Here is a 26,294-nt window from a genome sequence, read left to right as displayed (position 1 = left end):
CTATGCATTATACCGCCTCCCACATTCTATTTTGCTTCCTACCGAGTTGCTGACTTCCGGAGGGATTTCCGCTATTGTTTTTATCATTAGCTTACTAGCTAGCTAACTGTCGTCGATGCATTTCTGACTGAAATAGTTCGCAAAGACTACGTTTAAATTACAGCCCGCAAAGGAGGTGCTAATGAACATTGTTCAGTGCCTCTGTGTTCAGTTACTTCCAAATGTAATGGTATTGTGAGCTTCCATAGTTTCCCGGTCGATGTAGAGCTCAGAAAAAGGTGGTTGGTGGCAGTACTTCGTGATAACTGTCACCAAACACACAAAGGTGTGTAGTACACATTTTGTCGAGAGTGACTTTGTTGAGGGGATAATTGGGGGGCGACAATACCAAAAAAGAGGTGTGGTTCCTACAGTCTGTGCGTGGAACTGGAACATTCAAATGAGACCTGGTGTTGGGAAAGGAGACTGAAACCTCCTGGTCCGTCCGAGGGGGATGAAGAACAAGGTGCGCTGCCTATGGACTGTGCAGTCTCTGATCCGGTCCAGACACATGATTACTGTGCCGTCTCTGATCCGGTCCAGACACATGATTACTGTGCAGTCCCTGAACCCGCAGCCCTGGACATGGCCCTAATGGCAAATCATGAACACGTAAGAGAAATTGAGGAGCTTCGAGCCAAGCTGGAAAAACTGACCACAAAACACGGTGTTGGTCTACAGCGATTTGCTGGTTCTGACAAGGATATACGTTTTTACACAAGGTACAGTAATTATTTATTATTATCCAGCATTACTATTGTTTATTATTTACTATTTATTATTATTATTATTATCACAAAGTCCATCTTACCTTTAAGAACATGTTCATTGTTATTTCAAATCAAATCAAATTGTATTAATCTCATGTGCCGAATACAACAGGTGAAAAGGCTTACTTATGAGCCCCTAACCAACTGTGCAGTTTCAAAAAATAAGGATAAGAATAAGAGATAAAAGTAACAAGTATTTAAAGAGCAGCAGTAAAAAAAAAAAAAATGTTTTAACTAGGCTAGCATATTTTAGCATAAGTAGACACATTGAATGTATATTGTCTTTACATTAGTTTTCAGTTAACCCCCAAAAATGCTCCCAGATCGTTGCTGCAATAATATTTGGTTCTTAGTCCACTTCCCAGGTTAAATAACGGAACATTTTAAACAAATCCACTGCTGTGATGATAGTTGCTGTGAATTACAATACGAATTGCAGTAACAAACAAAACAGGCTACAATAGCAGCTAGGTCATGTCTAGTGCTACTTGATGCTTAGAGAAGATGGGCATAATAGTAATGAGCTTTTTTGGTATTCAAATACTCTGGGTCCGTCTTTAGATTTGCAAGCTACACCCACCTGATGGCCTTCTGGCACTTGATGATACCACTAAACTTGGCACCCATGCAGGGGATCCTTTCAGGTGTGAGAGACACTTCTGCAAGTAGTGGTAAAATACAAGTGGTCAACCTTCTCTCTTATAGTTTTTGAAACCTGTAGATCTTTATATATCCTTTCAACTAGGATGTCCTCCTGTGCACAGATGACAATGTCACACCAGCTACAACCTGTGAGAAGGATTTGACCTTGCACCTGGCAGTAGTAAGCATGAGATCTCTTCAACTTCAGCTCTCCATTCTGTATCTTCGGTAAGGGCAGTCAACATAACTTGGTACATTTGGGCACTTGACCTCTAAGAGTCCAAAGTGTGGTCTCACACTGGGATCACATATGATGCAATCTGGAGAGGATCATAACCATGGGACATCTGGGTGCACTACGAAGCCACACAGAAAGAAGTTAACATTCTTCAGTGTGCAGTACTCCTGTACAGCCACTGGCTCCATGGCTAGCCCCCTCTTCATCTCCATGGTCTGCATACCAGATCCCTTGAACATCCGCTCAGCTAGACGGTCAGCTGAGGTCTCTCCCCGGACATGGCAAACCTCTCGGAAACGAGAGGATGTTATTCTCATTTTCCTGAGCTGATGCAAAACAAGAATGATGCGGCCCATAAATAACAATAAGCATAGTTGTGTCTAGTCTTCTTAACTAGGGGCTCATTTATCTATACAGGAATACATTGTGTCTCGGTAACAAAATTACCAAACAACAATCTTTACCAAATAACCTGTTAAGTGGACAATTCTAAATTGGGATTCATCGTTAATATCTATCTATTGATAAGATTGAACATTGACACTGTCTCCAACTCATTTTTACCATGATGACAGTGTCCCACAGGAGATGTTTAACAAGGTCCCTAGTAGCGATCTATAACCTTTCCCTACTCTCATGTTGTGCAGCTTTTCACTCTTCCTCATGGACCTGTGACAGGCAGCCCTCACGGTGATATAACCTTCATTTATTTAACTAGGCAATTCAGTTAAGAACAAATTCTTATTTACAATGACAGCCTACCGGGGAACAGTGTTCAGGGGTAGAACGACAGATTTTTACCTTGTCAACTCAGGGATTTGAACTAGCAACCTTTCGGTTACTGGAACAATGCTCCAACCACTAGGCTACCTGCCGCCTCAAAGTGTTATGTGTGATCTCCCCTGTCAATGTATCTTTGTTAGATACTGTGTAGAAGACATAAATAACAATTATTTTTAGCTAGCAAATATAGCTAGCAAGCATAATTTTTAAGTAAGCTAACGAAAATACACACATTCTCAGGTAGAGTCTGTCAATGTTATATAATTTTACGAAGTAACTAGTTAGCTACAGTTACTAGTTAAATTAGCTAGCTAATGATTGTAGCTAGCTAACATTATATCTGTTGCTGACTTGGTACTCCCCTTCATAGTTGGCTATGTAGCTTCCTATATCTTGAACGTCTTTTCGTTCTTGCTAGCTGGAGTCTCAGAGGCTGATTTAACAATCCGATGTACATCATTAATATTAATTTGAGGCAAGTCCTGAAGACACCTAGTAAAAAACTGTGACAGTGGTAGTAATGTTATACCGTCGATAACAACTAGACTCTCTTCCGTTCTATAGTATGCACCACCGGAATTTGCCAGACCGGTAGGAAGTGTGCTTAGAACGTTCGTTCATGGAATGCGTATAAGGGCTATTAGTCTTACTGTATCTTTCCACTGTCCCCTGGCCCTAGGTCTGTGTGTATCCGATAAAGGTTACAGACCACTTAAACTGAGTGTATGGTAATATTCCCTGTGGGAGGGACATAGTCTCTGTGGAAATGTTACAGCCGTTCTAGTAGCATTGTGCCTACTCTTATTTCAGTGTTTGAGTTCAGTGGATCCTGGGGTTGTCAGTGAACTGCATGTACAGAAAGTCAACAAGTGTAACTTCTACTTTGCTGGTAGAGTTTCCTGTGTAACCATCTGATTCTCTTTACCGTCCTCGTTGATATAATCTAGGGATTTCATGTCCTTCCTCTGAGGTTGTTTCTCACATCAGCTTGACTCTTTGGTTGGGTAATCGCTTAGTCGGCCACCATGTATCTGTACTTTCTGTCTGTACTCTTCAGTCTCAAGTGTATAAACTGATATTTATATATTTAGTGTGAGGTTTCAAAATCAGCACGCACAGTCTCACTGAGAGGTCTGTAACTTCCAACAAGAGATGGGGGTTGCTTCTGTACCATGCAAGCGTACAGCGCGTGGTGGCATAAGCGTGTTGGAAGGTGATACTATCTGTCTATTTGATTACAGAGACTATGTAACAGTGTAATGAAGTCTTGTTCAATGTCTCAGTATGAACATCGATTGGAGACTAATTTTCTCGAGAGAGAGAGAGAGAGAGAGAGCGAGAGCGAGAGCGAGAGCGAGAGCGAGAGAGAGAGAGAGAGAGAGACCCAGTCAACCCTAATGGGCATGATAGCTTTGTAGTGAACAGTCTCAACAGCAAATTATTCCTGGATTCACTGCCAGGGTCGTGTGTTGGCATCCAGGTCACTGCCATCTGTCCCTCCTTCTCCTTCTCCTCTTCCTATTTCTCCTCCTCTTCCTCCCCCTACTTCTCCTCCTCTTTCTTCTTCTCCCCCTCCTCATCTTCTTTTTGATCCTCTTCCTTTCGTTGGCGTTGGGTCATGTGAAAGTTAATCACTGTGTTTGTGTGCAGCAGCCGGTGGCTGCGTTCCCTCCTGTAGCATCTGGACCACAGGCCCAGCTAAACGATTCAACATGCATAAGCCAGTTTACAGCCTGTTGATGTGATTAATAGAGCAGGCCAAATGATTGGCAAGATTGGAGTGCTTGGGGGATAACTGACCCAGCTAGGCGATTACACTGTTTCACCTGAATGGGATTGGCTGACAGACTCGGAGAAGAGAACTGATCAGGGTCTGTTGGATCTGTGTCATGGCCTACTGATAAATGAGAGCAGATATTTGAGGGGGGAAAAAGTAATTGTAAAGGGATTTATGAACAACTATCTCAGATTCACCATGATTCTAACTTTTTATGAATAAAGCCCATGAATCAGTCATCCACAAACCCCAAACACACACACATACACGCATGCAGTAAGGGGTCGTAGTTACTCAGTCAGTAAGGGGTCATAGTTACTCAGTCAGTAAGGGGTCATAGTTACTCAGTCAGTAAGGGGTCATAGTTACGAGGGCCAGCCAACGAGAGCATACAGGTCGCAGTGGTGGGTAGTATATGGGGCTTTGGTGACAAAACGGATGGCACTGTGATAGACTGCATCCAATTTGCTGAGTAGAGTGTTGGAGGCATCGCCGAAGTCAAGGATCGGTAGGAAAGTCAGTTTTACGAGGGTATGTTTGGCAGCATGAGTGAAGGACGCTTTGTTGTGAAATAGGAAGCCGATTCTAGATTTAATTTTGGATTGGAGATGCTTAATGTGAGTCTGGCAGGAGAGTTTACAGTCTAACCAGACACCTAGGTATTTGTAGTTGTCCACATATTCTAAGTCAGAACCGTCCAGAGTAGTGATGCTAGTCGGTCAGGCGGGTGCAGGCAGCGATCGGTTGAAGGGCATGCATTTAGTTTTGCTTGCATTTAAGAGCAGTTGGAGGCCATGGAAGGAGTGTTGCATGGCATTGAAGCTCGTCTGGAGGTTTGTTAACACAGTGTCCAAAGAAGGGCCAGATGTATACGGAATGGTGTTCTCTGCGTAGAGGTGGATCAGAGAATCACCAGCAGCAAGAGCAACATCATTGATATTGTAGTATCCTTAAAGGCTTCTTAGAGTTACGACTCATGAGACTTAAGTACGGTTTAGTATTTAATTGTAACTTAGAATTACATTCTCTTATGCACCTGGCTTAAACTAGCTGAAGCTTTCTTAATCATAGTTATATAGGCAGACATAGGAAATAGCTACTGATAGCGGGAAGCAAACCCCCGTCTTGAGTAAATACTGCCATCTATTGGTAAACATAAATATACCAGGTTACTACAGATATATACAGAGAAGAGAGTCGGCCCGAGAATTGAACCCTGTGGTACCCCCATAGAAACTGCCAGAGGTCCGGACAACATGCCCTCCGATTTGACACACTGAACTCTGTCTGCAAAGTAGTTGGTGAACCAGGCGAGGCAGTCATTAAAAAACCAAGGCTATTGAGTCTGCCGATAAGAATACGGTGATTGACAGAGTCGAAAGCCTTGGCCAGGTCGATGAAGACGGCTGCACAGTACTGTCTTTTATCGATGGCGGTTATGATATCGTTTAGTACCTTGAGCGTGGCTGAGGTGCACCCATGACCGGCTCGGAAGCCGGATTGCACAGCGGAGAAGGTACGGTGGGATTCGAAATGATAGGACTTCACCAGACAATAGCATGCCTGGAACTGAAACAGGGTCAGTGGCCACATTCTCTCTTTATGACATCCTGAGTTCAGTAGGAGCATGGTGCCTGCCTGTCCCTGATCCAAGACACAGTGAAGATGTTCTATTAAATACATAGCTGCATCTATATTTAGGCATCATTCAGTTATGGCTGAATAAAGCTCTCTGATGGACTCTGATGGACCCTCTGTTACTCATCTCAGAGAGATGAGTAACAGAGCCCAGCGAAAGAATGGAGAGGGAGAAGGAGCTATAATGGTTCCTTGTTCACAGAAGGGATAGAGAGAATATTTTTTTTGCTAAGTACCGTATTTTAATTATTGAATAGATATTATTTAAACTTCTCTGATAGTATTTTTTGTCTGTGACTGTCTATGTGCAGGTGTTCGTGAGTGTGTCTGACCCTGTGCCTGGTAGATGAGAGGCAGGGCCAGCTCTAGCCTTTTGGGGGCCTTAAGTGAGATTTGGTTGGGGGGCCCCCCACAATGGGGCAAAACATTTTAGTGGCCCTCCTCTTGACCGCGTAGAGAAAATGTTACGGAGAGAACATTTTGCAATTAGATGATATCTGTGGAAGAATGATTAACAAAATCAATGGGGTCACCTGGAGGTTAGGGCCCCTGGGCACGTGCCCTGCCGGTATTTGGCCATGATTCCTACAAGTTTAGATAGCTGGCTAACTACCAATCTAAAAATTGACATGGCTAATTGTCAGCTAATTCAGTGACTGACATAGCAAGAGAAGAACTGCTGATGCACAACCAAATTTTGAAATTGCACCTGATGTGTTCTATGATTCTTGCTCTTAATAGTAGACTGCTTATGTCACTTAGGCCTGGGAGCTGACCCTGCTGGAAGGTCACTGAGGTGTGACATTGTGTCAGTGTGATTTGGAAGATGTCGCTGCCTCTCTGAGATAAACATGATTTACTCCGACAGGGGGAGCGCTACACTCCGTTCTGCTTTGTACCTGGGTTCCGTTGGACACCCTGGGGGGATGAGGCGGGGTGGGTCCCAGGTGTCAGGTGCATGCATAAAGCCCATGATGTGGAATTAAATGGTAAAACTCTGAAAATGTTGAATCGGATAACTCACATCCCTGGCCGGGCAGAGAGAGAGAGGGCTGATTGAAAATCACTGAGACAAACAGACAGACAGAATTGTATTGACTCTATCATATTCAACAAAAACGTTTTCACAGACAAAAAATAGGACCTGTTTTATTGAGTCAGTCATATTCTGTAGGCTGCTCAAGTGTCTGCAGAGGAGGCAATATGCCTGAAATGTTTTGTAGCCCTCTCTGAATACAGACCAGACCCAGAACCAGGCAATGCTGGAGGCTATTGTCCAGCTATTGTATCAGTAAATAACAAGATAATTGGTTCTTATTACTAAAAGACAGGTCAGATTTGAATCAGACAGACAGCTACCCACCTACCCCCACCCTCTGTCCCCCAAACAGACACACACAAACACGCTCCTTCCCTCAGCCCCTGCCCCCATCGCTAACCCCCCAATCAATACTGTAATGAGCCAGGGGGCTGTGTGGACCTATCGGGGAAGGGCTGCATTCCACTGTCCTCTGATTGGAGGAGGGTGTGTTATGTCTCCAGGTAGAACAAGTTACCCCTGAAGGAGTCATAATCTACATTTTACAACTCTGTCTGTAAGATAGCCTCCATTAAAGGAAGTCAATAGAAAACAATGACAACCCTAGACTGAAAGAGGCTGAGCAGGGGGATTCTGTGCTAATATGGAGGACAACACCTACCAGTTAACATTCATCCCCGTTTCCCGAAATAAAACATTATAATAATCATAACGATCTTTATCAAATATAATCTTGTAACTATTGTACAGGATATTTTAGCATGTTTTTAATATTGATAGGAGCATAGTAACCTTTCAGATAGCACAGCCTCTCTCCTCAGCTATCCCTGAGTATAGTTCTGATGCTCTGAGGATGACCTCACCTCAAACCCAGACAACTGTCAGTCTCTGTCTCCTGCTCGTTAGTGGCGGAGACTGTAATTGTGTACATATGCCAGTGATGAGAGATTTCACAGTAGCATGTAAAACACACTGCGTGGAATCACAGGGCCATGCTCATTAACACTGAGACTTACCAGGGTGCCAGCTAATCTTAGCAAGCTGTCACTCGCCTGTCAGCATGACACCTCAATTACACCATGGGCTGATCCTGAGAACACACCGTACAGCACCATCAGAACCCTCAACACCTCACAGACACATCTCCAGATAAGCAACATATCTTAATTTTATTTATTTAACCTTTATCCTCTAACGAGTCACAAACCCGGATCCGGGATCCCCCCATCAAAAAAGCAGACTAGCATAGCCTAGCCTAAAGCTACAGGGATATCATATAATAAAATGTTCATGAAATCACAAGTCCAAGACACCAAATGAAAGATACAGATCTTGTGAATCCAGCCATCATTTCCGATTTTTTAAATGTTTTACAGGGAAGACACAATATGTATTTCTATTAGCTAACCACCATAGCAAAAGACACAACTTTTTTTTCCCACCATTTTTTTCCTGCATAGGTAGCCATCACTAATTCGACCAAATAAATATATAAATAGTCACTAACCAAGAAACAACTTCATCAGATGACAGTCTGATAACATATTTATTGTATAGCATATGTTTTGTTAGAAAAATTTGCATATTTCAGGTATAAATCACAGTTCTACATTGCAGCTGCAATCTGAAATAGCGCTGAAGCAGCCAGAATAATTACAGAGACCAACGTCAAATACCTAAATACTCATCATAAAACATTTCTGAAAACTACACAGCGTACAGCAAATGAAAGCCCAACATCTTGTGAATCCAGCCAATATTTCAGATTTTTTAAGTGTTTTACAGCGAAAACACAATATAGCATTATATTAGCTTACCACAATAGCCAGAAACACAAGCAATTTACCAGCAGCAAAGGTTAGCGATCGTAACAATCCAGCAAAAGATATATAATTTTTGACTAACCTTGATATACTTCATCAGATGACAGTCCTGTAACATCATATTACACAATGCATATAGGTTTTGTTCGAAAATGTGCATATTTAGCAGCACAAATCGTGGTTATACAATGTGATTAGTAGCAACATTTCAGGCAATCTGGCCAGCGCCATCTTGGAGAGGCACCTAATCTAATCAATAAATAATCATAAACTTGACTAAAAAATACAGGTTGGACAGCAAATGAAAGATACATTAGTTCTTAATGCAACCGCTGTGTTAGATTTTTAAATTAACGTTACTACGACATACAGGGTGCGTTATAGCGAGACCCCACTGAAATGAATGGAGGAATAATCATTTAAACATTTTCCACAGAACAACGAATTAACATCATAAATAGTTCTTACTTTTTGAAGAGCTTCCATCAGAATCTTGGGCAAGTTGTCCTTTGTCCATAATAATCGTTGCTCGGCTGTAGAATGTCCTCTTCAACTTTGGAACTAGCAGCAAACGTTAGCTATGTGGCTCAGAGGTGTCCAACTGTTCATAGCGCAGCACAAAGAAAACTCCGAAAATCGAAATATACTCATGTAAACTGATATAACTCGGTTTAAAAAAACTACATTATGATGTTTTTAACACCTATATCGAAGAAAATCACAGCCGGATATATCTAACGCGATAACGTGAGCTTTTCAGAAAGCCATGCTGATGTCTGCCTTGCGTCATGGCGAATCTTGAAAAGGGTGCGCCACTCGTGCCAAGCCTATTTATATGGCCTCAGATCTGCCTAGAAACTCCATTCCAATTCTCATTGGTTACTGACATCCAGGGGGAGGTGCATGCAGTTCATGTCGACCCATAGGATACATACAGAGTTTTAAACTGATCCTAGAACAGAGTCAACATTTTCAGATTTTGGAGTTCCTGTCAGGAATTTCGCTGCCATACGACTTCTGTTTCACTCAGAGAAATAATTCAAACGGTTTTAGAAACTAGAGAGTGTTTTCTATCCAATAGTAATAATAATATGCATATTGTACGAGCAAGAATTGAGTACGAGGCAGTTTAATTTGGGGACGATATTTTACAAAGTTGAAACAGCACCCCCTATAGTGACAAGAAGATTTATTTAACTTGGCAAGTCAGTTGAGAACAAATTCTTATGTACAATGACAGCCTACTAAAGGGCAAAAGGCCTCCTGCGGGGACATGGTCCTGGGATTACATTTTTTACATGAAGAGAAAATAAATATAGGACAAAACACACATCACAACAAGAGAGACAACACAACACTACATGAAGAGATACCTAAGACAACAACATAGCAAGCCAGCAACACATGACAACACAGCATGGTAGCAACACAACATGACAACATGGTAGCAACACAACATGATAGCAGCACAAAACATGGTACAAACATTTTTGGGGCACCGACAACAGCACAAAGGGCAAGAAGGTAGAAACAACATCACACAAAGCAGCCACAACTGTCAGTAAGAGTACTTCGTTGATACAGTAGTTGATCTGGTCCTGGATATGTCTGCATATGTGTCTGTCTGTCTGTATTTTGTATTTACTAATTGTGTCTCTTTTTGTCTGCATGTGTGTTTAACAAGAATGTGTCTACTTATCTGTTTTCTGTTTCTCACGTGCTCTGTCTGTAACGGCTGTCGTAGTCGTTCTCCTCCTCAGACGAGGAGGAGCATGGATCGGACCAAGATGCGGATTGGTAAGTATTCATATTTTAATGGGAAAACAACAAACACTACAAAATACAACAACCAACAAACGTGACTAACCTGAAACAGTCCTGTGTGGCCCAAACACTGACACAGGAACAAACACCCACAAAACACAGGTGAAACCCAGGCTGCCTAAGTATGATTCTCAATCAGGGACAACGATTGAGAATCATACCAGGCCGAACACAAAATCCCAACATAGAAAATCAAACCTAGACCAACCCACCCAACTCACGCTCTGACCAACTAAAACAAAGGAAAACAGGTCAGGAACGTGACAGAACCCCCCCCCCTTAAGGTGCGAACTCCGGGCGCACCAGCACAAAGTCTAGGGGAGGGTCTGGGTGGGCGTCTGTCCACGGTGGCGGCTCTGGCGCTGGTCGTGGTCCCCACCCCACCATAGTCAACCCCCGCTTCCGTGGCCTCCTCCCAATATCCACCCTCCATGTCAATCCCACTATTCCAAAGAGCAGTAACAGACTGAGGGGTAGCACCGGACTGAGGGGTACCACCGGACTGAGGGGCAGCACCGGACTGAGGGGCAGCACCGGACTGAGGGGCAGCACCGGACTGAGGGGCAGCACCGGACTGAGGGGCGGATCCTGGCTGGCGGAAGGCTCTGGCGGATCCTGGCTGGCGGAAGGCTCCGGCGGATCCTGGCTGGCGGAAGGCTCCGGCGGATCCTGGCTGGCGGAAGGCTCCGGCGGATCCTGGCTGGCGGAAGGCTCCGGCGGATCCTGGCTGGCTGGCAGCTCCTGGCTGGACGGCTCTGGCTGATCCTGGCTGGACGGCTCTGGCTGGTCCTGGCTGGACGGCTCTGGCTGGTCCTGGCTGGACGGCTCTGGCTGGTCCTGGCTGGACGGCTCTGGCTGGTCCTGGCTGGACGGCTCTGGCTGGTCCTGGCTGGACGGCTCTGGCTGGTCCTGGCTGGACGGCTCTGGCTGGTCCTGGCTGGACGGCTCTGAAGGCTCGGGACAGACGGGCAGCGCTGGGCAGGCAGGCAGTTCAGACAGCGCTGGGAAGGCAGGCAGTTCAGACAGCGCTGGGAAGGCAGGCAGTTCAGACAGCGCTGGGAGGGCAGGCAGTTCAGACACAGGCTGCGCTGAGCAGGCAAGCAGCGCAGGCGGCGTTGAGCAGACGGCCGACTCTGACTTGCTGAGGCGCACAGTAGGTCTGGTGCGTGGTGCCGGAACTGGAGGCACTGGGCTGGAGACACGCACCACAGGGAGAGTGCGTGGAGGAGGAACAGGGCTCTGGAAATGCACTGGAAGCCTGGTGCGTGGTGTCGGCACTGATGGTACTGGGCTGGGGTGGGAAGGTGGCGCCGGATATACCGGACCGTGAAGGAGGACACGTGCTCTTGAGCACCGAGCCTCCCCAACCTTACCAGGTTGAATGGTCCCCGTAGCCCTGCCAGTGCGGCGAGGTGGAATAGCCCGCACTGGGCTATGCAGGCGAACCGGGGACACCACCTGTAAGGCTGGTGCCATGTACGCCGGCCCGAGGAGACGTACTGGAGGCCAGATATGTTGGGCCGGCTTCATGGCACCCGGCTCGATGCCCAACCTAGCCCTCCCAGTGCGGCAAGGTGGAATAGCCCGCACTGGGCTAAGCACGCGTACTGGGGACACCGTGCGCTCCACCGCATAACACGGTGTCTGACCAGTACGACGCCCTCTCACTCCACGGTAAGCCCGGGGAGTTGGCTCAGGTATCCAACCCGGCTTCGCCACACTCCCCTTTAGCCCCCCCCCAAGAAATTTTTGGGTGAGCCTCTCGGGCTTCCAGCCGCTCTGCCTTGCTTTCGCATCATAAAACCTCCTCTCCGCTTTCGCTGCCTCCAGCTCCGCTTTGGGGCGGCGACACTCCACTGGCTCTGCCCAGGGTCCTTTACCGTCTAGGATTTCCTCCCAAGTCCATTCCTCTTTTCCCCATTGCTGTTGTTCTTGCCTTCCTTCTCCAATCCGCTTGGTCCTGTTATGGTGGGTGTTTCTGTAACGGCTGTCGTAGTCGTTCTCCTCCTCAGACGAGGAGGAGCATGGATCGGACCAAGATGCGGATTGGTAAGTATTCATATTTTAATGGGAAAACAACAAACACTACAAAATACAACAACCAACAAACGTGACTAACCTGAAACAGTCCTGTGTGGCCCAAACACTGACACAGGAACAAACACCCACAAAACACAGGTGAAACCCAGGCTGCCTAAGTATGATTCTCAATCAGGGACAACGATTGACAGCTGTCTCTGATTGAGAATCATACCAGGCCGAACACAAAATCCCAACATAGAAAATCAAACCTAGACCAACCCACCCAACTCACGCCCTGACCAACTAAAACAAATACAAAACAAAGGAAAACAGGTCAGGAACGTGACACTGTCCCCTCAACCCTCCCTCCCTCCATCCCTCATCCCTCCCTACCCCCATATCTCTAGCTCTAGGAATCCAGCTCTGTCAACTCTATATGCATGTGCGTATTTGGGGCATTCTCATGTCTCTCTGATGCCCTGGTTGATGTTATTGATGTGACAGACACTGGCATGGGTCACAGTGCTGCCTGGACTAGAGTCTCCCCTCAGCCCTCCAGGCAGTGAGTCTCCATGCCTCACTGGAAATGTGTGTCTGTATGTTTACTACACTGTACTGTGTCTGCATGCACGTATGTGAGAGCCCAGGGCAGTGATCATGTCTTCCCCTGCATCACTCTGTCTGCCCTGGCTGAGTCCCTACCAGTCAGCCCACCCTGATGAGTGGAGATGGATCTGGAGCTTTAAAGACGTGGAGATAAACAGGATTGGAGCCTGGGACAAACAACAGCTAATTTCTCCTGGGACTGAATGATTATCTAGTAAATTACTGACTACTCATCCTCTTACTGACCCCCACCCCGCCAACCTACATCTGTTCAGTTCAGAGAAAACACTGCACAACCTATATATAACAAACTCACAAATTGCTCATGCACATTGACCTAAAACACAGCTCACAGAATTGACTACTGCAAAATTACTAGAGAAACAAACAACAAAATGCTCACAATATAAACAACACTACATAAGATAGAATAGTGAAAAAATATATCAAAAATTGAAAAAGAAACAGCATAATTTACTCTAAAGCTTAAGGACGTGTGGTCTGCATTGTTAATGGGAGATGACCTTAACCTGCGTTACAATCTGCTCATTGAACCCCTAGAAATAAAACAGCCTGTTTGTGATTTATTACTTCAAAGGATTTTATTAATCTTGAGGCTTAACCCCAATAAAATATCTCTGGTTGATTGAGATGCAGAGGAAAGGCATGGTGGACATATTGTGTTTCAACGTGGTTCCATCAAAGAGCAAAACAAAATGTACGTTTGTAAAATACCAACACTATTTGCACAGTGAATTAGCAGAAAACCCCTTCCCTCATTTACCCTGCAAATGGTTTAATAGGCCATCAGAAAGCATGACATCTCCTCACTGTGTCTGTTGCTATAGTTACCTGGCTCTGACTAGTCTAGCCTCCTCCCCAGCCCACTGTGCTTCAGGGCGTGTGCTTGTGTTCACGTCCATGACTATGAATACAAACACAATGAGTGATTCATGGCTCTCAATGTGAGTTGTATGTGTCTGTGTGTCTGTGTGTTCATGTAAGTGTGAATGTATGCTTGTGTGTGGAGTCCACTGATTCAAATAAAATTACGGAATCATAGGACAAAGACAGCGGGGAGAAGACAGAGGCAGAGTGGACCTAGACAGTAGAGCAGGGTCATGAAGAAAGGTGAAGAAGCCAAGTGAGGCAGTAATCTTCTTAATGTGTGAGACGTTGCACTGTTTTGATGTATTCCTTCCTGGGGAACAGGGGAAAGAATGCTAGACAGCAGGGTTAAAGAAGAGGAAGAGACGGGGAGAAAGAAAACCCAATTCACTGTCACGGATGGAATTTGACAATCTTTGTTCATTTAGGTGAAGAGGGAGGTGGTAGGTGATCAGGATGATAGTGGAGGGTTCTTATTAAGATACATGGAGGCATGTTGTTTCACAGGTGGAGCTTACACAACAGGTCAACCCTTCTTTCCTCCCTCTCTCCTCCGTAGCTGTATCGTTCAGAACAAAGGCAGCACACAGTCTAGGTCATTGATAACAAATCCAAATGTAGGTTGAGGAATGATGGGGTTGCCGTAGCAACGGTGGAGAGGGAGTGGGGGGATGCGGATGTTGGATGTTGGATGAACTACATCTTTCCCACTCCTTTCTGCAGAACCACCATGCTTCATAAATATTAGAGGGGGATGAAGACTCAGACCAGGGAGAAGGAGGAAGGGGGAGGAAATGAAGAGAGAGAACGGTAGAGGAGAGGTAGTAACGGATACGTATAAAGGAATGACACAGTGAGCAGGAGGAGGTGGTAACGATAGAAAAGGGTTAAATAGAGGTATAGAGAGTGGGAGGCTGGTTGGTTTACTTAGGCCAAGAGAGCTGGTGGTACTGGTAGGCAACAGCAGAGTGATTCTTTTCTCAGATCTCTCAATGCCTAATAATGATTTCAGCTTCTCTCTGCTAGGCATTCTAGTGTGAAGCAGAGCTGATGTAACACTGACACAATTATTACACTTTCTGTGTACACTCACACAAACACAGCCTCGGTGTAGGATTTTGTTGGTCTGTGTTTAAATTCTCACCCGGATTCTGCAGGATGATCAATCCTCTTATCCTCAGCTGGTGGGAGACCTAAGTCGACAGCCCTCTGTTTCCATGACAACTGCATCTGCAGTGGGGTTTTTCACATCCTTGCAGGGAAGGCTGTGCTTCTGTGTTTACTGTGTGACTGGGGCTAGAAGGGAAGTGTGTGTGTGGAGGGGGGGGGGGGGGGGTCATACTCTCCCTTCACCAGATGGAGTCCTTTATTCCAGCAGAATAACTCTCCCACCCCATTCACCATCATTGACTTCCGAACTGCCTCGCAGAACAAGGAGCCACAGCAACGCTGTGTGTGTCAGCAAACACTGCTTCTATTCCAGCACCAGGAGCTTACACAAGCCCATGCCCCAGTCTGTCTAATGAGATAGACCTCAGGCGTTCTAGGTGTCAACCTGTGTTTGTGCATTACGATGCTTTTTGTCCCATGCTTTCACGTACCAGTCTCCTAATATTATAGTCATTGAGACTGGATGCAAAACAACAGTATATGAAGCTTGATATATAACGTATACCATTGAATAATCGTTTGGTGAAAGTGGAGGTATATAAATGCGTTGTCTATTAAGACAGAAATAAAACTAGTCCATAGTTTGTTGGGGACAGATGGAAATTGTATTGTGGATATGGCAGGACTGTCCTCAGGAACGTGGTCATTCTAAATTAATGACCACACCAAGTGTTATTGGTCAGCTGGCCTTTCCTCACCATAATGACCAGAGGAAACAGAATAGTTTGCCATTTCTAAGGAGGGTGACCAATGGCACGAGACTGTGGTCTGAACAGGACATCTGCCCTGTGAAATTTTTAAGGGTGTTGCCAGGTTGGGGAAGACATTACTAAGCTGTTGCCAAGGACACCAGGCAATGACCAATGAAGTCACACGACTTTGTTGACAAAAGAAGTGTAAGTCTGCCTGGTAACAGACAGATTACTGGGCACACTCCTAAATGAGGGGTGGAAGAGGGGGGAGCCCCATGATAGAAAGGAAGGGTAAAATGAAGGGCATTGGGAGTGGCACTTCCTCTCAATGTTTGTCAGTGACTGATGTAACCACCACATGGAAACTCTTTAGAAGCAAGCACCAGAATATCCACGAGGGGGTTGTTCAGTGAGGAATTAGACTACACATACTAAATTACAGTTGTTGTGGAGATGGGTGGAGGGTGTTGTAGTGTGCACTATAGACAACCCCCCATCTAAACCACTCAACAGAAAGATGTCCTTCATTATCCATACATTTTATCAGAGCATCAGCATATCTGATTGGCCGATTAATGGCCCTGACAGTGTGTAAATGGAAGGCTTAGCACTGCAGCAGCTGCTGGCTGTGATAATTATCTGTCTGCCCTGATCCTTTAATGCAGTCCCAGTATCAGTCTCAGTCTTACTCTCTGTAAGGTGCTTAGGAAGAGCAGTGAATGGGATTTGCCCTGGGAGAGGGTGACCTCCCAGCAGCAGCACCAGTAGTCCGCATTCAGGCCTTAACACACTCCCCTCCATCTCCTCACTGACCACTCATGTTAAAGCTGCTTAAGGGATGTACTCTTGAATGCTGCTGCTGAAAGACCTGCTGGAAACAGGAACAACTTAGGGATAGTTCAACTTCTTTGTTTAATTTACTTAGGCATATGTAGAGTACTGCAATCAAAATAATTGCTACAGTGTTTTTTCACAACCTAGTTATTATCATACCAAAGCCTTGCAATGATTATATTTTCTCTTTTGTACTTTCCCTTGATATTTTTAGTCAGTCACTACAGTATCTTCAATATACTTATGCAACTTTCCATCTGTCTCTCTCTTGTTAACTCAACCATATCATTACCACGTCATTTCACTCATAAGCCCTTTGTAGTCCACAAGAGTAGCTCCTAACTCTCATCTATGCATAGTCACTTTAACCATATCTACATGTACATACTACCTCAATCAGCCTGACTAACCGGTGTCTGTGTGTAGCCTCACTACTTTTATAGCCTCACTACTGTATATAGCCTCACTACTGTTTTTCACTGTCTTTTTACTGTTTTTTTTTTTTTTTTAACATACCTATTGTTCACCAAATACCGTTTTTGCACTATTGGTTAGAGCCTGTAAGTAAGCATTTCACTGTAAGGTCTACACCTGTTGTATTCGGCGCACGTGACAAATAAACTTTGATTTGATTAACTTCACCCCACTGTGTTTGTGGGGCTGGTTCACTCAGCCCCTACAACAACAACCCCTCCAGTCCTCTGATGAGGGGAATGTTTCTTAATTGGGTAACACAGGGACCACGATTTAGGGGTTTCTGGGGAAAGAACACCGTCCTGCTGTTTGACGTTGCTTTCCTGTGGTGTTTATGGTGAGACTGTGGAGGAGGAAGAGAGAGAGAGGAACAGAGATGACTACAAACTCTATTCTATTAGTCTATAACTGTAGTTCAGTTTGGTTCTGAGTTGATAGAGATAGATTTTCCCTCATCTATGGTACATATAGTTGCAAGGAACTTAACATTAGTTTTGCCTACTATACAGTCTTACATTCATATAAAAAAAAAAATGCTGATGTTTTTCTCCATTTACCTTATTGTGTTCTTCTCTCCATTAAACCATTCAATCGCTTTACTTTCCATAGAACCTCTGATTTAACCTCTGTGCATGTATTTAGGGCTGATGTCAACACAGTCTTTCATGTGCTCTACCCCCTCTCTATTCCCAGCCTCATGAGCAGCTGAGGAAATTGTGATCTGCATCATCAAATTCCAGTCTTTCTCTCATTACCTTGGCAACCACTGCAGCACTGAAGTAATTCTAGTGTGTCAGGTGGAAGACATTTTGTGTCTGCAGCAGGAGAGTCGGGAACATCTGATTTAAGAAAATGGAGGCATTATTTTCTTCAAGGTATAGAATATTCAAATATCGTTTTTTGGAGGATTTTTGCTAATTTTATGTCGTACAACTGTAATAAAGATGTTGTTGAAATATCACGTGGTATTCATCCTTGTTGTTGTATTAAGATAGATGTGCTCTGCTTACTTCATCAGCCAGATAAAGTGGAATAGTATGGGAATTGATGACTTGCATGAAAGCAATGTTCTGAAATTAATGTTACTGCTTTACTAAAGACAGGGGTCTATTGCATTGTTTTCTAAATAATATTTCACAATAGTTGAAACTAATATAATAATAATAATAATAAAAATTGCTTTTATAAGACATATTTGTATGTAATTGTGTATCACCAACCTGTGTTAAATAATTGTTAACACCTTCCCCCTACCATATATCGTTGGGAGAGTGGGTTCTGTTATCTCACTCCCAGTGACTCAGTGAGAGTGTGCCTGCCACTGCAGCAGTTCCTGTAGCTATATATAGACAGGGCAGTGTTAATGTGGGACCTACAGTGAGATGCCTGCGTCCTCTGTGTCCACTGATGTAGAATTCATTACACAATGAAAGTTTATAGGTTGTGCTGTAAAGGAGGCTGTCATTGTCATAAAATGTGACCTTAAGAAGTCCTTAATCTCACATCTTTATGATGGAATCAAACTACCTGATTGGATTAGCTTGCTGGCTGAACGCCCAAAACAAGGTCACTGTATTTGATTCTAAATCAAGCAACATATTATTGCATATATCAAGGCATTATGTATGTATCTCATATTTTAAAAGCATATGTAAGTTGTTGAAAGATGTCATTAGGATATAATTCATTATAATGGCATTATAAAGTGTTCACAGTTTAGGGTATCGCCTTCCCCTGCAGGTCTTCTGAAGACAAAATAACTATAAATGGCTTTGAGTTTATATCCTACTTCCGAACTCTCTGTAGAGCCCTGTTCTGTTCCATGTCTCTCTGACGTTTTTCTGCCTTCACATTCCCCAGTTGACTAAATGTGGGCTGAAAATGGGTCAGGTCTGATTCAGAGCGCTATGGATTTAAAGAGCCCACAGAACTGCTGATCTGGGTGGAACAGTGATTTATGAGCATAGAGGACTGGGATCTATCACTCAGACAGCAGTTCATCCACACATGTGTCATTCTATGCTGTTGATATGTGAGCTGCAGAGACACACTTACTTTGATGGTCTTGCTACATGCTGAGTTTGCAAGGTACCTTATTAACTCTAATGGTATGTGAGAGGTTTAGAATGTTATAAAGGGGGAAAGACTAGGCGTTTGAGGTTTAGAATGTTATATAGAGGGAAAGACTAGGTGTTTGAGGTTTAGAATGTTATATAGAGGGAAAGACTAGGTGTTTGAGGTTGAGAATGTTATATAGAGGGAAAGACTAGGTGTTTGAGGTTTAGAATGTTATAAAGGGGGAAAGACTAGGCGTTTGAGGTTTAGAATGTTATAAAGGGGGAAAGACTAGGCGTTTGAGGTTTAGAATGTTATAAAGGGGGAAAAACTAGGCGTTTGAGGTTGAGAATGTTTTCTTCCTGAAAAATATTCTAACTATTCCAGTACTAGCCAGCTGTGTGGCTGTGGTGAGAGAGTGATGTCTCTCTCTCAGACTGGCTATGTATCTTATTTACATGGGGGTATAGTATCATAGGACTCTGTATATGAGCCTTAGAGAGGGCCACAGTGCAGAGCCAATCACCCTGGGCCAGCTCGGCATAACGCTAATAGAACGTTACAACAACGCTGATACAATATCGAAATAATGCTGGTTCTAAGTTTATAAAACACTGATCCATCACCTTTACACTGTTACATTATTTAAACAAAGTTTTAATGCAGTACAGGATTCTACCAATAATGATGGAAAGAGGTTACAATCGGGTATAAAATTATTTAAGTTACCACAGAGGTTCAGAATGTTATAAAGAGGGGGAAAACTATGCATTTGAGGTTTAGAATGTTATAAAAGGGGAGAGACAATGTGTTTGTGGTTTAGAATGTTATAAAGGGGGAAGACTAGGCATTTGAGGTTTAGAATGTCATAAAGGGGAAAGACTAGGCATTTGAGGTTTAGAATGTTATAAAGGGGGAGAGACTAGGCTTTTGAAGTTTAGAATGTTATAAAGAGGGAAAGACTAGGCGTTTGAGGTTTAGAATGTCATAAAGGGGAAAGACTAGGTGTTTGAGGTTTAGAATGTTATAAAGGGGGAAAGACTAGGTGTTTGAGGTTTAGAATGTTATAAAGGGGGAGAGACTAGGTGTTTGAGGTTTAGAATGTTATAAAGAGGGAAAGACTAGGTGTTTGAGGTTTAGAATGTTATAAAGGGGGAAAGACTAGGTGTTTGAGGTTTAGAATGTTATAAAGGGGGAAAGACTAGGTGTTTGAGGTTTATAATGTTATATAGAGGGAAAGACTAGGCGTGTGGTACAGGATTAGGGTCCCGCTCCACTCCATCGTTTGTGGCTGAACTGTGCTGAACAAAGACTGGATTACTTAGAGCCATGGCTCCAGTTCAGTCAACTCCAACAGACAGGCTCCAATAAGGACGCTGCCATTAGCTATGCTAATCCCCTTCCTCTTACCAGCTACCAAAGCATCATTCATCAGTAAAAAACAAACCAATACTAAAGAGACGGCCACACACAGACATCATATCAGAAGAGATTTTTATTTGTAAATGTCAGTGAGCAGAGAATAAACAAAAACCATAAAGAAATAAACAGCGGTATACATTTTTGCATATAAAATAAGAGTGTAACAGCATTTTAATACGGAAGATAATACAATAGAATAAAGAGGATTAGAAGACACATATTTATATTCATATGAGCAAGGGTGTCATTCCAGTAGCATAAACAATTGATCAAAATCACAAACACAGGACGAAGTGCAGGGAAATGGAATCACACTTTAAAAGACATGTAGGTGTAATGTGTTAAAATTTAAAGTTTGGTGTAACCAAAGAAAGAAAGTGATAGAGAGAAAACACAAAAATATGCACAAAAAATTTCACAAGCCTCTAGCTACGACTGTCTTTTGAAAGTTTATTTACAGCTTGGTCGAGTCCGTTTGCTCAAATCTTAGTCACTACACCACTACATTTAATATTAACCACTTCTTTAAAAAAAAAAATGTTATCAGATTTGTTTCCTGAAAAATATTCTAAACATTCCAGTACTAGCCAGCAGTGTGGCTGTGGTGAGAGAGTGATGTCTCTCTCTCAGATTGGCTGTGTCTTATTTACATGGGGGAAGAGTGTCAGTGCAGCTGAGGATTTGGCAGGGTTAAGGATGGGCTGAAAACATTCTCTGTGCCCCAGACTGCTTCTAAGAGAGGAGAGGGAGGTGGTCTCTGTCCATGGTCCTGATATTGCCCTGAATGCACAACAAGGCTTCTACAGAGGCTCCTGTAAACTGTCCATTACAGAACGTCCTACAGTGCCTGGAGTTGTAGTGTACTGAACCTGTGGTCTGGGCTGAAGAAGTGATTAGAGCACATTTACAGGCTGTCATAGCCGAAGAGATACTGTAGATGTGGCAAGAGGACAGAGACTGTCCACCCTTTCCCCTCCTTATGCCTTTACCACACACCCAAACCTGGGGTCACAGGACTCTGTCTAACCCTAACCGTAACCCACAACCCTGGGGTCGTGGTCACAGGACTCTGTCTATGAGCCTTAGAGAGGGCCACAGTGCAGAGCCAATCACACTGGGCCAGCTCGGCATAACGCTAATACAACGTTACAACAACGCTGATACAATATCGAAATAATGCTGGTTCTAAGTTTATAAAATACTGATCCATCACCTTTACACTGTTACATTATTTAAACAGAGTTTAGTTTTAATGCAGTACAGGATTCTACCAATAATTATGGAAAAAGGTTACAATCGTGGATAAATGATCTAAGTTACCACAGAATCCTGCTTGGACAAGATTTTAAAAAGCAGCTGGATATACTTTGATGGTCACCATTAAAGGTAACACAAAATCAGAATCTGTTCTTATGCTTACTAGTCATATAACTACAATGAACCTTACATTACAAAATGTTAATGCCACGGTATGCATTCTCACATGAGATTTGTATTTTTGTGACAAAGTTGAGCTAGCCTCTTTCTTCAAATGTATGTTAGTGTAGGCTTATCTTCAGTGGGTCTTCATCCTTAGGATGAATCATGCAACACGTCTTGTCTACTTCATTCCTTAAAGAGCTAAAGCAAGTTCTCTAAATAAACAAGAAGGTAGTGTAATTCATGTCGTCATAAGAAGCAACTACTTTGCATTTTAGAGAAACATCAAAAGTTTCAATGAAAACAAACATTCAGATGTTTTTTTCTTTAGAATGCTATAATGCAGAGCTAGATCACTACATGAATTCCAGGTACATGAAATCTATCTGAATCCAAAATACAGCTCATGCCCTCTTCTTTTCTCTGCTCTTCCTCCCCCTCCCACCCCACATACACCACAAACCAATAACCTCTGCCTGAAGTGGGCTGTGATGACCATAGGAGTAAAAGTACAGCAATTGCCCACTACCAACATTTTGACATATGCTCACTACATCCACAACGCTGGGACTATCAGATTGAACTATCAGATTGAACTATCAGATTGAATGGCATAAGAAAAATAAAGATCAAGGCTTCTATTGAGGGAGGACGCTCTGCAGTATGGGTGTAAAGGGTCTTGGTGTCCATGGTGATTGGGTTTGGTGTTAGATTGGCTTACTTCTTGTCCTTCTTGGTGGACTTCTTCTTGCTGGCGGGGGTCTGGGCAGCGTTGGGGACGTCGACCTTGGGCATGGCCTGTGGCGGGCCCTGCAGGGCCTGCTGGGGCATCATCTGCTGGGGGTTGGCTGTCAGGGTGGCCGTGCTGCCGGGGATGTAGACGTTCTGGCGGTAATCAGGCACATGCTGCATGGGGAACTGGGCGTTGTAGCGGGGGTCAAGGGTCGCAGTCGCCTCGCTCACCTCTGAGAGAGAGACGGGAGGGAGGCAGAGAGGGTTATAGCTGGGTGTGTTGTGCTGCTGTGAAGAGAGAGTGACTCGTTACTCACTGAGAGTCATTGCTGCACTGCATTGCAGCTCCAGCTCAGCACTCTGTTCTGAGCCTGACAGCCCCTCCCCTCCCCACAACATGTAGAACCTCCGCTCTCTCACACAGAGATCAGATGTAAATAACTTCACACAGCACATTCAGATATAATCAAATATAATTTAGAATTGAGGATTAGCTACACTGACTAATCACACGGTAATAGAGAGAGAGGCAGTGCACAGGTTTCTGAGTGACTGCAGCTGGGGAGCATTGAAACAAAGAGCTCTGTGTCCCATAGCCCTCTGTGTTGCTTCATTCATACACAGGGACTGTAGAGAATCACACTGTGCTCTACACATGTGTAATTGGCAGCATTTCTCTCAGTGTGTCCTAATGGAGGCAAACACAGGAAGGATGTGTTGTTTCCTTATCAACTGCCACTCTGATCTAACAAAGTCGTATGCACTTAGAATCTAGTGCCTGAGATGTTGCTCTCCAACAGGGCTCTCTCTGTAGCTCTACCCCGTGGCAGAGAGATCTCTATCTCACCAGCTCACCATCAGTCCTCAGATGAGAACAGAGATACTTCAGTGTGCTGCTCTCGCTCTCTCTCTCTCTCTCTCTCTCTCTCTCTCTCTCTCTCTCTCTCTCTCTCTCTCTCTCTCTCTCTCTCTCTCTCTCTCTCTCTCTCTCTCTCTCTCTCTCTCTCTCTCTCTCTCTCTCTCTCTCTCTCTCTCTCTCTCTCTCTCTCTCTCTCTCTCTCTCTCTCTCTCTCTCTCTCTCTCTCTCTCTCTCTCTCTCTCTCTCTCTCTCTCTCTCTCTCTCTCTCTCTCTCTCTCTCTCTCTCTCTCTCTCTCTCTCTCTCTCTCTCTCTCTCTCTCTCTCTCTCTCTCTCTCTCTCTCTCTCTCTCTCTCTCTCTCTGAATTTGAGAGTTTGTTGTGGAGGGCTCTGTCCTAACTTTTCTTGATTCTGTCCTTGGTCTTTTCTTTCAATTTTTGTTTTCTATGGTGGAGCGTTAAAGCACTATTTGTTTTAGCAGTATCCACAGGTTTTTTCAAAGTTAGGGTGGAAGAGGACAGAGTTTTAGTTTCCTAGGGTTTGGAAGGTGTGGTGTGTGCGATGGCTCCTCAGCTTAGTGCAGAGGAGAGGCTGTCGTTACGGCATGGTTTCAGGTGTATTCCTGAGAATGGAGTTAAGGTGGAGGAGGTTCTGCTCGCGGTCGTTGAACAGGTAGGAGCTGAATTTATACATTCCACTTCCAGAATGAATAAAGCTGTGGTTGTGTTCAAGAAAAGAGAACATTTGGTTGGTAGGCTCATTGCTAGTGGAATATTGGTATGGGGTGTGTTGGTGCCAATTTCGCCTCTTTTTACCCCTTCGACCAGGGTGGAGCAGAGGGGTCAAAGTATACAGTGAAGGAACTGACAAGATTCCTGAATGAGACCAAGGGGAAAAAAGAGGCATTTTCTTCTGATCCGAGAAAGTTTGTAAGATCAGTACAACATGCTCTGAAAAATGAGGGGCATGGTGTCCTCTCACCCAGGAAACAGTTTAGGTTGAGGAAGTGGGTCACAACAGTGTGTAAGATTGACCTTCAGACACTGTTTAGATTAATAGTTTCTTTCTGGCACTGTGGCTTTTTGAGCTTTGCAATTGGTCTCTTCCTTTGCTGGCTTTTCTCCCACTTCTTATGGAGATTCTTTGGGTAGGCTTTCTTAACTTCTTTGGGGTAGGGGGCAGTATTTTCACGTCCGGATGAAAAGCATGCCCAGAGTAAACGGCCTGCTACAAAGTCATAAAAGCTAGAATCTGCATATTATTAGTAGATTTGGATAGAAAACACTCTGAAGTTTCTAAAACTGTTTGAATGATGTCTGTGAGTATAACAGAACTCACCAGGCAGGCAAAAACCTGAGAAGAAATCCATCCAGGAAGTGGGAAATCTGAGGTTGGTCGATTTTCAACTCAGCTCCTATTGAAGATACAGTGGGATATTGGTAATGTTGCACTTCCTAAGGCTTCCACTAGATGTCAGCAGTCGTTAGAACCTTGTCTGGTGCCTCTACTCTTTAGTGGAGCCGAAGGAGAGAGGAATGAGTCATGTCTGCCATGAGGTGACCATGCTCTGACCATGTGCGTTCACGTGAGAGCGAGCTCTGTTCCATCGCACTTCTGAAGACACAGGAATACTCCGTTTGGAACATTATTGAAGAATTATGTTAAAAACATCCTAAAGATTGATTCAACACTTAGTTTGTCATGTTTTTACGGACTGTAATATAACTTTTTTAACTTTTCGTCCGTACTTTCGGACCGTTTGGAAAGTGTACTGAACGCTAGAACAACAAGGAGGAATTTGAACATAAATGATGGACATTATCGAACAAAACAAACATTTATTGTGGAACTGGGATTCCTGGGAGTGCATTCTGATGAAGATCATCAAAGGTAAGTGAATGTTTATAATGTTACTTCTGACTTCTGTTGACTGCATATTATGGCGGCTATATTTGTGTCTTGATTGGGCTCTGAGTGCTTTTTTGAAATCTGACACAGCGGTTGCATTAAGGAGAAGTGCATCTAAAATTCCATGCATAACAGTTGTATCTTTTAGCAATGTTTATTATGAGTATTCCTGTAAATTGATGTGGCTCTCTTTAAAATCAAAGGATGTTTTGTGACTTCTGAACGTAAGGTGCCAATGTAAACTCAGATTTTTGGATATAAATATGAACTTTACCGAACAAAACATACATGTATTGTCTAACATGAAGTCCTATGAGTGTCATCTGATGAAGATCATCAAAGGTTAGTGATTCATTTTATCTATATTTCTGCTTTTTGTGAATCCTCTCTTTGGCTGGAAAAATGGCTGTGTTATTCTGTGAATAGGCACTCACTTAACATAATCGTTTGGTTTGCTTTCGTCGTAAAGCCTTTTTGAAATCGGACACTGTGGCTGGATTTACAACAAGTGTATATTTAAAATGGTGTAAAATACATGTATGTTTGAGGAATTTTAATTATGGGATTTCTGTTATTTTGAATTTGGCGCCCTGCAGTTTCACTGGCAGTTGAAGAGGTGGGACGCTACCGTCTCACGTACCC

General features: G+C 43.8%; 1 protein-coding gene across 12 annotated transcripts in view; it reads right to left on the bottom strand.

Moving 5' to 3' along the window:
- Positions 1 to 20,791: 20,791 nt before the first annotated feature.
- LOC139535640 (protocadherin gamma-C5-like) overlaps positions 20,792 to 26,294 on the bottom strand; it is a 56,151-nt gene continuing 50,648 nt past the window's right edge. For all 12 annotated transcript variants that reach the window (XM_071335341.1, XM_071335349.1, XM_071335251.1 and 9 more), the window contains one exon: positions 20,792 to 23,120. In XM_071335341.1, the coding sequence (XP_071191442.1) occupies positions 22,873 to 23,120 (248 nt within the window). In that variant the 3' untranslated portion in view covers positions 20,792 to 22,872. The remainder of the gene's footprint in view (positions 23,121 to 26,294) is intronic.

The sequence above is a fragment of the Salvelinus alpinus genome, chromosome 1, assembly GCF_045679555.1.
Source record: "Salvelinus alpinus chromosome 1, SLU_Salpinus.1, whole genome shotgun sequence".
Taxonomy (NCBI): Eukaryota; Metazoa; Chordata; class Actinopteri; order Salmoniformes; family Salmonidae; genus Salvelinus; species Salvelinus alpinus.
This window is presented reverse-complemented; position numbering and strand designations above follow the sequence as displayed.